At 44.3% G+C, this 15,123-nt stretch overlaps 1 protein-coding gene across 1 annotated transcript in view; it reads left to right on the forward strand.

Annotated features, from left to right (window-relative positions):
- Positions 1-15,123, forward strand: part of Pde6a (phosphodiesterase 6A) — a 64,940-nt gene that overhangs the window by 31,632 nt on the left and 18,185 nt on the right. The window contains exons 11-17 of the mRNA XM_051201025.1: positions 5,414-5,479; positions 5,610-5,756; positions 6,673-6,780; positions 9,717-9,826; positions 11,980-12,067; positions 12,230-12,330; positions 12,670-12,777. Of these exons, the coding sequence (XP_051056982.1) occupies positions 5,414-5,479; positions 5,610-5,756; positions 6,673-6,780; positions 9,717-9,826; positions 11,980-12,067; positions 12,230-12,330; positions 12,670-12,777 (728 nt within the window). The remainder of the gene's footprint in view (positions 1-5,413; positions 5,480-5,609; positions 5,757-6,672; positions 6,781-9,716; positions 9,827-11,979; positions 12,068-12,229; positions 12,331-12,669; positions 12,778-15,123) is intronic.

The following is a 15,123-nucleotide window of genomic DNA, read 5'->3' on the forward strand; positions in this document are numbered from 1 at the left end:
CATCTTTGGTTGCATAGTGAGTTTAAAGCTAGCCTGAGATTCATAAAATTCTGTCTCAAAACAAAATACAGTTTACACAGCAAATTCCCATTTATGAATATGTTTGATCCTTCACATGCATTAGCCCCCTGATAAGAAGGGAAGGAATTCTTGCCTAGTGAAGAGATGAAGAAATTGAGGTTCCCAAAGAGGGAGAGAACTTGGCCTCAAATAAGATAGTATAAGAAGAGTTCTTACTTAACCTAGGAAACTACTTTTCCTAATGGATGGTTCAGGAGGAGGCAAGCACCCCATCAGGAGAGTATAGAAGCTCTCGTGTATCAGGATGGATGGTACATTGTTCCTGGAAAGATTGGTGTTAAATCAAGATCCTACAAATGCCAGGTGTCAGTGGCACATGCCTTTAATCCCAGCACTCAGGAGGCAGAGGCAAGCAGATCTCTTTGAGTTCAAGGCCAGCCTGTTCTACAGAGCAAGTTCCAGGACAGCCTCCAAAGCTACACAGAGAAACCTTGTCTCAAAAAAAAAAAAAAAAAAAAAAAAAAAGAACCCCCCCAAAAGAAGATCTTACAAACAAATTGAGTTAGTTAAATGTCTTGGAACACTGAACCATCCCAAACCGATGTTCTCAGAGGTCTCTCCTCCCTTGCCTTTCCTTTCTCTTCCCTTACCTTCCCTCTTTTGTTTTTTGAAACATAAGTAGTCAAGGCTAGCCAATCCTTCTACCTCTGCCTCCCAATGCCAGGGTTACAAGTGCATTCTGAGTTTTATTTTCTTTGTTTTCTTTAGGGGGGGGGAAAGACTCTTGTAGCCCTGGCTGGCCTCAGACTCTCTCTGTACTCAAGAACAACCTTGAACTTCTGATCCTGTTGCCTTTACCTGAAATTGTAGGTGTGCTGGGCTAGTGCTCCGGTTGTGCTCGGCTTGTGCTGGACTCGTGCTGAACTCCTGCTAGGCTAGTGCTCTGCTCTTGGTGGGCTCTTGCTGGGCTCGTACTGGGCTCTGCTGAAGTTGTGCTCAGCTTATGCTCGGCTGGCTCGTGATGGGCTCGTGCCAGACTGGTGCTCAGCTCAGACTGGCTAGATATTTGGCTCATGGATTGGTTGATGTTCTGTACAGGTTTAGGGGCAGATTTGGCTCTGCTTTGAAGGCCAAGCTGTGTTTCTTTTACTGATGCTTTTTAGCCTTTTGGCTCTAATGTTAGGATCAGGGTGTATTTCTTTCACTGGCTCTGATTCCAGGGCCAACTTGTGTTTCTTAGGCTCTGCTCAGGGTGTGTTTCTTTAGCTGGCCTTTTTCCCCTTGCACTCAGTAACCCTGACTCAGTGACACCTTACCAAAAATGCACAGCTATGGCTATCTACTTGTGATAATATGACTGCTTTTTTATTTATGCTTCTGTAACTTGCTTACACAGATACCCAAAGATTGTTTTTAGTTCATTGCCTTAATCACTTAACTTGGCAGAATAGAACAGTTTTATCTTTATGCATAGATATGGAAGGTATTAGTGTGGTTTTCCACACTAAGGACTTAAAAATCCTTCCCCATAACCCTCCTTCACATCAAACTCAAATTTAGCTCAGAGACTGTTCTGCTAGCTGTTAATAACTTTTCAAATTATAATTGGATTGAGTCTATGGTCTTTTCTCAGGGGTAACAAACTCCATAGCACTGATAACCAGATACTTTCCAAAAGATGAATAATCTCCTATTTATTTTTGGTGGATTTCCTTCCAGTGTTAAAAGGCTCCTTTGTTTATAGATCTGTCCATGAACATGAGCCATCACAAAGGCATATAGGCTATCATCTGTGTAAATATTTACTTTCTTTGTTCTTAGTTAGGGAGTTTATTGCTATGATAAAACATCAAAACCAAAGGCCCATTGGGGAGGAAAGGGTTTATTTGACTTATTTCAGTGTTTTGAATGGGTGTGCTTCCCCACCCCCAAACTCATGTGTGTAAATGCTTGGTCCATGGGGAGTGGCACTATTAGGAGGTGTGGCCTTGTTGGAGTAGGTGTGGCCCTGTTGGAGGAAGTGTGTCACTGTGTGGGCAGGCTTTGAGGTCTCATATGCTCAAGCTACACCAAGTCAAGTCTCTTCTGCTGCTGCCTGTGGATCAAGATGTAGAACTCCCTGCTCCTTCTCTATCACCATGTCTGCCTGCATGCTGCCATGTCCTGCTATGATGATAATGGACTAAAGCTCTGAAACTATAAGCCAGCCCAAATTAAATGTTTCTTTTATAAGAGTTGCCTTGGTCATGGTGTCTCTTCACAGCAACAGAAACCCAAACTTCCATATCACTTCCATATCATTTACCATTGAAGAAAGTCAGGTCAGGAACTCAGAGAGGGCCAGAACCTTAGGCAGGAGCTGAAGCAGAGGCCATGGACAGATGCAGCTTATTGGCTTGTTTTGATGACTTTTCTCAGCCTACTTTCTAGTAGAACTCAGGATCATCAGCCCATGGATGACACCACCCCTTGTGGGCTGGCCCTCCCCCATCAAATGCAGAGATGTGCTGACTTAGTTTTGACAGAGGACTGGAGGAAAATTCATCTTTTACCCAGCATAGTATAGACCCTTTGTCTAGGTGGCATCATGCTGAACAGAATATAGCGATAGAAACAATTGTGTGAATGATTTCTATTCACTTGTTCCACTGTCTTAAATCTGTACATGTCTATAGTCTTGGGTTCCTGATTTTTGAGCTGGTAGTAAAAGAGTATTCTAGGCTGGACACTATGGAATGAGTGTCTGCCTCTAAGAAGGGTCTGATGTGGATCCTATCCCTTTTTTTGGTCTGAGTTAATAGGAACTCTTTAACCCTGATGGGAATGGCCCTTGAGGTCAGTTGTACGGACTGAGGGGCACATGCTTGGCCAGGGCAGGGGGATGATCTTCAGCCTGGACAGTAGGAATCTTATCAATTGTTCTTTTAGTTCCATGTCTGGGTCTCAGGTAGGACCTTGGAGAAGGTATTGTCTAGAGGGCAAGCAAAGATCAGGGCTAAGTACCTAATGGCAGCTTGGGCATCTCCCCTACACCTGAGAATGAGATAGTTTGAAGCTTATAGTCTCTCCCCAATAAAGGAATAAAGGGACACACTCAGGAATAAATCATAACTCCTTTTCCTAACTTAACAGCCATTTTATAGCCCAATTACATCTTTTGACTTCCGTTGCCCCTTGCTTTTTTTTTTTTTTTTTTTTTTTTTTTTTTTTTTTTTGCAAGGAGGTCCCAGACATTTCTTTAACCTTGAAAATGAAGAAAATGAAGTTCCCATGAAAATTGAGACATCTACAGGCTGTGCCCAAGCCGAAAAAGTTACCATAGGTTCCTGGGGGCCTAATTTCAAAGAACCATGATTCCCATATTCTTCCAAAGTCAGAACTGGTTTTGGTTGAGGAACACCCACCCACAGTGAGAAAGGACTTACCACACTGGCCATGAGCTATATTTACTTAATTTATGCCTCTAGGCTACTACTTTTTAATCCAGTGGCTTGGTCACATTCTACTATACCTGGATTCCCTCGGTTTTGGGAGTTAACGTAAGCATTTGGGGCAGATACTGGATGGGACAACTATTCTGGCACTGGAGAGTCCCAGACTGAGGTAGAATGAAAAGGTATCCTGGAACTGGGGAGCCAAGGAATACCATAGGTGACAAGTAAAGCAGCTTACAGCCCTGCTTCAGGGAAAAGGCTTCCCCAGTGTATCAGCTCTGCTCCAGCCTGGGAGGACTTCCCCCAGCTGGGAAGGTTTCCCAAGTGTATCAGCTCTGCTTTGGTCTGGCTGGAGAGCTTCTCCAGCAAAGTAGTAATAGTTCTTCTGTGTTGGTCCCCCAGAATGGAGAGTGGAGTGTACTGTTCTGTCAGGGGAAGGTTCCCCCCCCCCCCAAATATTACAGACCTGCTCTGGCTGGGCTCTTGGTGGGCTCATGATCGGCTCTCGTGCTAGGCTCCTGCTCAGCTCTTGGTGGGCTCATGGTGGGCTCCTGCTCGTGCTAGGCTGGTGCTCAGCTTGTGCTGGGTTTGTGCTGGGCCTGTGATGGGCTCGTTCTGGGTTCATGCTCGGCTAGTGCTGGGCTCAAGCTAGGCTTGTGCTTGGCTGTCCTGAGCTCAGTTTAGCTGGTGCTCGGCTCGTGATGGGCTCATGCTCTGCTCTGTACTCAAGAACAACCTTGAACTTCTGATCCTGTTGCCTCTACCTGGGATTATAGGTGTGCACAACTGTGTCTAGGTTATGTAGTAACCAAGGGCTTCATGTATGCTGGGTAAGGTCTCCACCACCGACCTATATCCCCAGCCCAATACCAGTTCGTAATCTTAGAAGATGTCAAATAAAATCTTGTTATTTCTTATCCATTAATGGGTCAATTCATAGAAGAAAACACCAAGCTTAGCTGAAATACCTCATGGTTTGCTTGACTCAGGCCATAAAGCCAGTCAAATGCTGGATATATGGACAAGAAGAACACATAGCCTCAAAGAATCAGTTGGAAGTTAACAGAGTTCACTTTGGATCAAGAAATCAGAAACAATTAAATCTTCCTAGATACAGAACAAGGGAAAATAGGCCTAAAGAGGGAAGGAGCTTGTGTCAGGTTACACATCAAACAACAGGACCAAACTGTGGCCAAACCTTCATTATTCACAGTCATTAGTGACAATAAGAATATAAATATCAGTATTATTTTGTTAGTACTATACTGTGACAATACTTTTCATCTTGCATTCGTTGTACTTGTCTTTGTTCATGGATGGTTTCCCTACATGGCCTGGGCTTCTCTATATAGCTTACAATGTCTTCATGTCTAAGATGCTTCTGCCACAGCCTCTGAGTTCTGCGATTACAGATGTGTTCCACCATGTCTGGCTGGTTCACATATTTTGTTTAAAAACAAGAATCAGGTGTGGTGGAGCATGCAAATAATCCCAACACTCAGGAAGCTGAGGTTGGAGGATGGAATGCTGCAGGCCAGCAAACCTGAGCTAGCCTGGAATGCCCAGTGGGACCCTGTCTAAGACAAAATCCTGGGAGTGTAGGTCAGTGCTAAAGTGCTTGCCTTGCATGGGCAAGGCCCGGGTTCCAACATTGGAAAAGAAAAGACTGCACAATCCAATGGTCAGTTATAGGCTTTTATTATCCCCATTCAGTAGATGACAGAACCAAGATTCAAAGGCATTCAGGAACACAGATGGAAAGTGACAGCCTGGATTTGAATGGAGGTCTCCATGGCTCCAAGGCCCAGGACTCATTTGTCAATGACTGGTGAACAGCAGCTTCTGAGCGGGTGCTTCTGCTAGAGGAAGGAGCAAAGGGAAAATGGGAAAAGGAGGTCTCCTTGGGTTCTTGAGGCAATAACCTATTGCGTTTTCTCTGCTGTTTTGGGGCATGGCAGAAAACCAGAGAGGTGTATGGGAAAGAGCCCTGGGAATGTGAGGAGGAGGAGCTGGCTGAGATCCTGGTAAGCAGCTTGACCCTGTGCAATATGGCTTGGGCATCCCTTCACCCTGCTTGGCTTCTCTCAGCAGACCTGGGGGAGGGGCGTGGGAGCACACCATGCCCCTTAATCACTGGACTCCACTCCAATTCAGCAAGGAGAGCTTCCAGATGCTGAGAAATACGAAATCAATAAGTTTCACTTCAGTGACCTCCCCCTCACGGAGCTTGAGCTGGTAAAATGCGGCATACAGATGTACTACGAACTCAGAGTGGTGGACAAATTCCACATCCCGCAAGAGGTGAGGCCCAGAGCTGCTTGCCCTTCCCCACTCTGCAGCCCCTTTTAGTTCAGCGTTCATGGTGTAGTCCAGCCCAGCCTTGAACTTGTAGCTGTTGGTCCTGCCTCAGCCTCCTGGGTGCTGGGACTCCAGGTGGAGCTACTACACCCAGATCACTGGCCCTCACTCCCTGCCTCCTTATCTCTCCCTCCCTCTCCCATTCCTGGCTTTAAAAGAACAGCTTGGTCTACAGAGCCTACATTTGGCATTCAGAGTATGTGCCTAAGGGCTGGCTGGGTCCTCTATTAAAGAATGCATTTGCTCTTCAGGACCATGTCATTGTGGGTGATCTTAGTTAAGTTCATGGAAACAGGCCTCTTTCACAGCAGGATTACTTACAAAGATGCACTGTGGGAGAGTGTGGGTGAAGGAAAGGATGCCCAAAACCTTCCAGTCTTTGATTAAAGTAGTGGCTTTCAAAGTTTCACCCTAGACCACATCAGTACTGCCCAAGACACTGTCAGGCTGACCATATGCTTTACCTACCCATTCACCCACCAGAGCCAGACCCAGCGGTACCTGCATGCTCTAACAAATCTGACACTAACCAGCTAACGGGACCTCCAATGATTCAGAAGTGCCTGAGAAACGGGATTACACAGTCCTTTCTCCCAGGACAGTGGCACCCCAGGCACATTTAGGGATCACTGATGTAGCTCAAGCTGTAAAGGATGTGGGCAGCTCATGGTAACCTTGTCTCTAACACATGCTGTCATAGTGTCTAGCAGTAGGTTGCTTTCCTAATACTTCTGCATCTGTGACTGATTCCCACTGTCTGGGTCAACGATGAGGTTGGAAGAGCTAGGGTCTCCTGAGGGAGGTCCTGGCCACCTGGGCAGATGCATGCTGCCTCACTGATGTGTGTGTGTGTTCACAGGCCCTGGTGCGCTTCATGTACTCATTAAGCAAGGGCTACCGGAGGATCACTTACCACAACTGGCGGCACGGCTTCAATGTGGGGCAGACCATGTTCTCCTTGCTGGTGGTATGGAGGGCTTTGGGGTGGGGGACTTGGCAGCCACAGCATGGCCATTTTTATTTATTGACTTTAAGAACTGCATAATTTTGTATGGGAGTGTAGCTTAATGTACTTGCCTGGGAGGTTCAGTGCCTAGCACTGGAGAAAAAGAATTGCACAAGTAATGCAAGCATAAAGAGAGGTTTATGAATTAGCTGGGATGGTGGGGCAAGCCTGTAATCACAGCACTCAGGAGGTCAGAGCAGGTGAGCCTGCACCACCTAGCAAGGATCTCTCAAAATACAAACAACAGAAAATTTCAAGAATAGACAAGTATACATACTTACCAAATTTTCTTTTTGTGCGCGCATGCGCGCACGCGCACGCACACACACACACACAGAGCACATATATGCCATTTATTTTTATGAGCAATGGAATAATCTATAACATTTTATTTGAAAAATATATATCATACAGGGTTTCTCTGTGGCTTTGGGGGCTGTCCTGGAACTAGCTCTTATAGACCAGGCTGGTCTCAAACTCACAGAGATCCGCCTGTGTCTGCCTCCCGAGTGCTGGCATTTAAAGCATGCACCACCACTGAGCCTGACCACCAATCAGATTCTTAAATTTTTTTATTTTTATTTTCTGTGGATGCTTTGTCTGCATGGTGTACCATTTGTGTGCAGTGCCCAAATCGACTAGAAGAGCTTAGCTGGAGTTTCAGTCCATTGTGAGCCACCATGTAGGTGCTGGGAATTGAACCTAGGTCTTGTAGAATACCCAGTGTTTTTTAACTGCTGAGCCATCTCTGCAGCCCCAAGATTCTTTTAATATATAGACACTTACCCATATAAAACACATCCCCTACTATATGAAACATCATTTCAGATGTACAATCCAATAACATTAAGTGCATTCACAATGTTGTGCTGTGTTTGCCACAATCATCTCTAGGACAGTCATCTTCTCAAACAGTAGCTCTGTGCCCATTAAACAGTAATGTCATTTCTCCTAGCTCCTAGGCAACCCCACTCCATCTTCTCTCTATACAAACTTGACCACTCTAGACCTTGTTCTAAGTAGAATCAAAACACTTGTTCTTTTGTGTCTGACTTATTTCACTTAGCATAGTGTCTACAAGGTTCATTCAATTAAATTTTTATTGCTGCACAAAACAGTTGTCTTTTGCAATGTGTGTGTGTGTGTGGGGGGTTGTTCTAGGACACCTCTTCATACCAAAACTTCATGTATGGCCAGTCCCTTATATAAAACTCCAGAGTATTTGTGTGTAACCTATGCCTCCTTGTATATTCTTGTTTGAGATAGGGTCTTGGGATGTGGATCATTCAACCTCAAGGTCAATTTAAAAAGTCTTTTGAGTTCACAACTGATTGGATCCACAGATATGGAGCCCATACATAGAGAGGGCTGACGATAATTGCTATACTATAATTTCTTCACCCAACACCTTATTGTTGAATGTAAAGGATGTTTTCTATTCTTTCACTATGACAAGCATTGCTACAATGTCTTTGGGTAGCTTTGGTATGCTTGTGTCAATATTTTTGACTCAGAAACTTCTCATTGGAAAGTGTTTCTTCACATAGGTCATGCTGCAACTCCTGATGGCCTCATGCTCCTTGTCTACATTCCTCTCCCTCATGACTAGCAGCACCTAAGCACTAGGGCTGGGAAGCAGAAGTTATAGCTAGGCCAAAGAAAGTGATGACAGCAGTCTTAAATTTGGCTTTTCTTCCTTTCCCTTCCCTTCTGTCTCTCCCCACCCCCACCTTTCCACTCCTGTGTGTGTGTGTGTGTGTGTGTGTGTGTGTGTGTGTCTGTCTGTCTGTCTGTCTGTCAATACAGGGTCTCATGTAGCTCAGGCTTGCCTTCAGTTCTCTATGTAGGTTGAAGATGATCTAGAATTCCTGTTCTTCCTACCTCCATCATCTTAGGCACACCTGGCAATAACTGGCTTATTTCACAACGTCAGTGTCAGCACTACAAAGTTCTCCCCACCTTCACTTCAGCCTCAGCCCAAACAAGAGTGAAATATTTGAAGAGCCCCAGATAAAAATCCATCCAGGGTGCCTTGACTGGTAGATCGGGTTTGGAAAGTCTGCTTTACAAGTCGGCCATGTTCAAAGACTTCACAGTGGCACAATGGCTGCAAGGTTTTCAATGGTCATTATGTCCAACCTCCTCTGCCTCCAGAGCATGGATACAGGAGTCCAATTGGGATGATATTGTACTAGGGTGCTCAGCATCCCTGCTTACCTGGGAACTGTCTCAGTTCAGTACTGAAACTCTATAGCCTGAGTAGAGCAAGCCATTGGTTATCCTGTGGGGCTGAAGAGAGGAGATCAGACCCAGCTGGGGACTAAGCTCACTTGGTAGAGTGCTTGCCTAACATGCACAGATACCTGGGATTGATCCCCAGCACTGCATAAAAACTGAACATGGTGGCTCATGCTTGTAATTTCAGCACCCAGGAGCAGAAGCAGGAGGACCAGAAATTCAAGGTCATCTTCAGCAACATAGAGTTCTAGGCCAGGGCCTACAAGACAGCTTAGTGGTAAAGGCAGTTGCTAAGCCTGATGAGTTGAGTTCTATCCTCACAAACTATATGGTAGAGGAAGAGAACACTAGCTCCCAAAAGTTGTCCTTTATCCTTCACAGGTGTGTTGTGGCACATACAGGCACACACACACACACACACACACACACCAGAGAGAGAGACAGAGAGAGACAGAGACAGAGAGAGACAGAGAGAAAAATAAGTATAGCAAAAAAAATTTTTTTAAATGAGTTTTAGGCAAGCCTGGAATATATGAGACACTGCCTCAAAAACAGAAAACAAACAAGCAGACTTACATATGTAGGCTCCGGCCTTGCCCTGTCCACCTCTCTTTCATCCCACTAAATGGTAGTAACCTATACCTCTACTATCCTTCCAGACAGGAAAGCTGAAGCGATACTTCACTGATCTGGAGGCCTTGGCCATGGTCACTGCCGCCTTCTGCCATGACATTGACCACAGAGGCACAAACAATCTCTACCAGATGAAGTGAGTCAGCTCTTACCACCCTTCACCAGCCACCCCCACCCCAGCCCCACCCTGCTACTTCCCTATCTCGGCCACCCAAGTTCATTTCGCAGATATATACAATCCCTGGACAGACTACCAGGAAAAAGCCCCACTCTCTTATAGCCTCCCATTTTCCCTGCACTTAGAAGCTAGGTTTAGTCCCACAGTAAACAGGATAATGACTTCCCCCAAAAGGTTCACATTCCAAATCCAGGAGCCGGGGAATGTTGACCGACACTCAAAAGGGACTTTTCAGTTGTGATTGAGTGGAGGAGATTGGGATGAGAACCAGGATGATGCCCAGGGCTCCTGCAGCCCAAAGTGTCCTGGTGAGAAGGAGGCAGGGGGTTGGGAAGAGCTCAATCTGCTGCCTACCAGAAGGACCTTCCAGCAAAGAACGCAAGTGGCCTCTAGAAGATGGGAAGGACATGGGAGACAGACTCTCTCCCTGGAACCCTGGAACCCACATTAGCTATGTGAACCCCAGGGTTGAAAGGAGGCACACTGTATTGTTTTACACCATTAAGCCAGTGACAGTTTGTTATTGTAGCAATCAGACATTAAAATTACATATACTTTCATTCTCCCCCCTTCCCTGTCTTATGTGTGGAACTAATTTGAATCAACATGTTAGTAATTGTAAAAGTTCATTCATTCACCTGGTGTTTGAAATGTTCCCAGGATGATGAGATGTATTTAAGAAGACTAATAATAATGACAAAAAAATATCCAGCCTCCATCCAAACCAAATTTATATTCCAGTTGGTGTCTAAGGCATTGTCCTTGAAGCACAGTCTCACTGAAACTTCATGATAGGCTTTGAGCTGCATAGACCACAGATGTACCTCAGCATCCTAAGTAGGTTTCTAGTGCTGTGATAAACACCATGACCAAAAGCAACTTGGAAGAGAAAAGGGTTTAGGGTTTATTTCCATCTATAGCTTATCATCTGTCACTGAGGGAAGTCAGTGTAGGAATGCAAGGCAAAAACTATAGGTGAATTTGTTTTTAACCACTGCCAGTTCCCAAATAACCAATATGGAGGATTAAAATTATTTGTAAATGCTTGTTTGGTAGCTCAGGCTTATTACTAACTAGCTCTTACAACTTAAATTAACCCATTTCTATTAGGACATGGAAGAGTGCTGCTTCCTGGCTTGTTCTTCAGGCTTCCATCAGCTACCTTTCTTATACCTCCCAGGACCACCTGCTTAGGGGTGGCACAACCCCAGTGGCTGGGCCTTCCCACATTAATAATTAATCAAGAAAATGCCCCCTAGGCTTGCCTACAGGCCAATCTGATGGAGGCATTTTTTCAGTTGAGATTCCCTCTTCCCAGATGACCCTGGCATGTGTCAATTTGATAAAACAACAACAAAAACACTAAGCAGCTTGCTCATGCTATGTGAGAACACTGAGGTTCCACTAGATAACGCTCAGGCCCATGGCCTGTAAGACATTCTGAGCACCAGAATTCATGCTTACCCCATTTTCTCACTGTCCTAGGGTGCTCCAAGAACCACATTACACTTTATACTGTGGGACTCTGAGCACTAGGTATAGCATTGTAAGTGTTCAACAAAAATTTATTGACTTAAAAAACAAAACATTTCTTTCTCATGGAAATTCAGTGATTTCCTCCTAAAACTTGGCTATCTTTAAAACATGGTTTTCTCTTTCTCTCTCTCTCTCTCTCTCTCTCTCTCTCTCTCTCTCTCTCTCTCTGTGTGTGTGTGTGTGTGTGTGTGTGTGTGTGTGTGTGTGTGTGTAGGGATAGATAGTTCTCTAAAACAGTGTGGCCTTGCATATCCTTTGTGACCTTTTCCGGGTTAACAACATCTAAAGAGTCCATGACCCAGAAGAGGCTCAGTTGCTTGTGAAGAAAGTCAAAGACAAAGTTAGGGTATTTGACATTTGGTCCTCACCTTCCACTATTTCATTTTTATTTTGTACAAGACCTTTCCTGTTCCTTTCCCATCAGCATCTGCCTACAGAATTAGGAGATGATGGGACTGGGTTATAATGTCTTTAGTCTCGATCTTGGCCATTCTATGTTGACCTTCATGTCCTCATTCTTTCTCTCTCTCTCTTTCTTTCTCTCTCTCTCTCTCCCTCCCTCCCTTCTCATTTAGGTCACAGAACCCACTGGCCAAGCTCCATGGGTCCTCCATCTTGGAAAGGCATCATTTGGAGTTTGGCAAAACACTGCTGAGAGATGAGGTAGGATGACCTGGTCATACAGGAAGCCTACCTGAGGACAGGCACCCGTTTTGCCATTGGCTAAGGCTGTCATTGTCTTGTTATCATTTAGGGGGCCACCAGAAGAAGAGTGACTTTACTACCAGTGCCATTTCTCAGAACTTGTCTAATTCTTTTCGTTAGGGCCTGAATATCTTTCAGAACCTGAATCGCCGGCAGCATGAGCATGCCATCCACATGATGGACATTGCAATCATTGCCACAGACCTGGCCTTGTATTTCAAGTAGGTATTTCTCCTTGCTTTAATATTAGCAATGATTATAGCAGCAAATGCCATAGTTCCTACTGATCTTTCTTCTGTGTCAGGTCCAGCATGTCATCCCTGTAAGTTAAATGCTCTTACATCCATCCTACAGGGAAACAAACAGATTTGCTAAAATCACATAGACCAGTGGCATCTAGTCTAGAGTGAAGTCTTTATTCCAAGGCCATAATTTTTTTTCATATTGTTTGTTAACTATGTGAATTTAATAACCTTCCCATCTGGAACAGTCCTGCTAGCAGCCCAGCTGTTGCCTCATTCCTGTACTTGATCTCTTTAACAAACCGGTGTGTGTTTCAGGAAAAGGACGATGTTCCAGAAGATTGTGGATCAGTCAAAGACATATGAGAGTGCCCAGGAGTGGACCCAGTACATGATGCTGGAGCAAACACGGAAGGAAATTGTTATGTGAGTCAAGGCAGAGTTAACGCTCAACTGCCTGGGGTCCAGAGGGTGGAGGCTACACCCACAGCTCTTGCTGCTCTCAACAGCGCCTGGGGATACTTGCCTTTTTAGATGTTCCTCACATTTGAAAACATGAAGCTGTGTCCAAACAGAATGGTACAAGTAATGATGTATGCTTAACTTTTATTTTAGCACTGAAAACACCAGAGAATATATTGTTATTGTTTTATATATATCTGCATACAAAACACATACTATTTGAAGTATTTCAATTATGAACCCTAGGATTTGAGTAGCAGAGTGATAAAGTGTTCAAGTTTCAAACAAAACATGTACTAATGACAGAGAGCAAGCACAAGGACCTGGGAATAATTCCCAGGAACCACACAGAAAAGCCAAACATAATGGAGCTCCTAGCACTGGGGAGGCATGGATAGTTGGATCTCTTGGGCTCACGGGTCTGGCCAATGAGAGACCCAATCTAAAAGAAAGAAAACACACACACACACACACAAACACAAGGTAAATGGCTCCTGAAAACAATATTCATGGTTGCTGTCTGCTTTCTAGATACATACAGATGCACACACATGCATATACATGAACTTGTATACACATGAACGTACATAAACACATACACAAACTTTTTAGCATCTGTAATTCCAGCACTCTTATGGTAGATGGAGTAGAAACAAGAAAATCATTCAAAGTCCATGCTAGCCTGGAGTGTGCCACCACCATGAGACACCTTGTTCAGCAAGGTGGAAGGAGACAACTGACCCCTGGAAGGTGTCCTCTAACTTCCACACCAGTGTTGTGGCATGCACATGTCCCCTGCACAGCGCATCCAGAAAATTCTGAAGCAAAAGGATATTAGGGCAGTTTAGTCTTAAATATGAGTAGGCACTGAAGTCAATAGAGCAGTTCTACTTTGAAGGACTACATGCTCTTAAAGGGGATTTTCTATAAGTAGACAAGGGCATATGTTCATACACAGCCTTGGGACAACAGGGTGGCTACAAAGTTTGGTCCTTGTCTCACTCTATACATCAAAAGAAATTCCAGATGAACTAAGAATTTTTAGAGAATGGGGATGTGTGTGATGGGAAAATTAAAAGGAATAATTTCAGAATAAATTTTTCTAAGACCTGATATTCATAAGTTTTAAAAAATGATAGGATAAACTTGACTATCTGAAAATCAATAATCTCTGCACAACACACACACACACACACACAGAGAGAGAGAGAGAGAGAGAGAGAGAGAGCGAGCCAAAGATGGAATTCAAGTGACAGGCTGAGAGAAAGTATTCATGGTACTTGAAACAGAAAAACAGCTAATTTCCTCACTAGATGTTAACACAATTCAAAACAAAGGCCAAGTCAACAGAAAAAAAAAAAAAAAAAAAAAAAAAAAAAGCAAAGGGCTCACACTCACATACAGACACGTGTTAGAAGGAATTACAATGGTCTGTAAATAAACACACACCACACATTGTGATATGCACAAGGCACAACTACAACAAGGGTAGTGTTCTACCCCTCTTCTTGGCAAAGACAAAAAGATTTAGATCACTGTATTGGCCAGAGTGAGGGCAGCCGGCACTTTTGTTCACCAGGATAGGGGGGTAAATAGGTACAATCTTTACAGAGGACAGTGGGACACTGCTGTCTGTGAAGCTATGATCTCAAACTTGAGAGAATACCTTAGCTGTCTTCTGAAAGCAGCTTTCTAGTTGAAATAAAACCGGGGCACGGAGGAGCAGGCCAGGTCTATTCCAGTCCTTTGATAAGTCAAGATGTCTTTCCTATTGTCTCAGTGAAAAGTGTGTGGCTTTTGTTTACACTGTGGCTTTATTTCTGTTTTTTGTTTTGTTTTTGTTTTTTGAGACAGGGTTCCTCTGTGTAGCTTTGGAGCCTGTCCTGGAACCAGGTCTGTAGACCAGGCTAGGTTTGAACTCACAGAGATCTGCCTGCCTCTGCCTCCAGAGTGCTGGGATTAAAGGCATGTGCCACCAAAGCCCGGCTGTGGCTTTATTTCTAATGGCTCTAATTAATCTCTTTAACAACCACATTTTCCTTGTCCACAAATTTCAATTCATTCCTTTTCTGGCCAGACTACACACTGTCAAATCCTTCTATGTGTCTTTCTGTTCCAAGTTCAGAAGTATCTAGTAATGTTTATGCCATCTTGAAATTCCCTCCACCAAATGAATTAAACCATTACTCTTCCTCTTCTTCTTGAGACAGGGTTTCTTTGTGTAACAGCCCTGACTGTGCTGGAACTCACTTTCTAGACCAGGCTGGCCTTGAACTCACAGACATCCTACCAACCTGAAACCTTGAGAAC

The sequence above is a fragment of the Phodopus roborovskii genome, unplaced genomic scaffold (assembly GCF_943737965.1).
Source record: "Phodopus roborovskii unplaced genomic scaffold, PHOROB, whole genome shotgun sequence".
In the NCBI taxonomy this organism is placed as follows: Eukaryota; Metazoa; Chordata; class Mammalia; order Rodentia; family Cricetidae; genus Phodopus; species Phodopus roborovskii.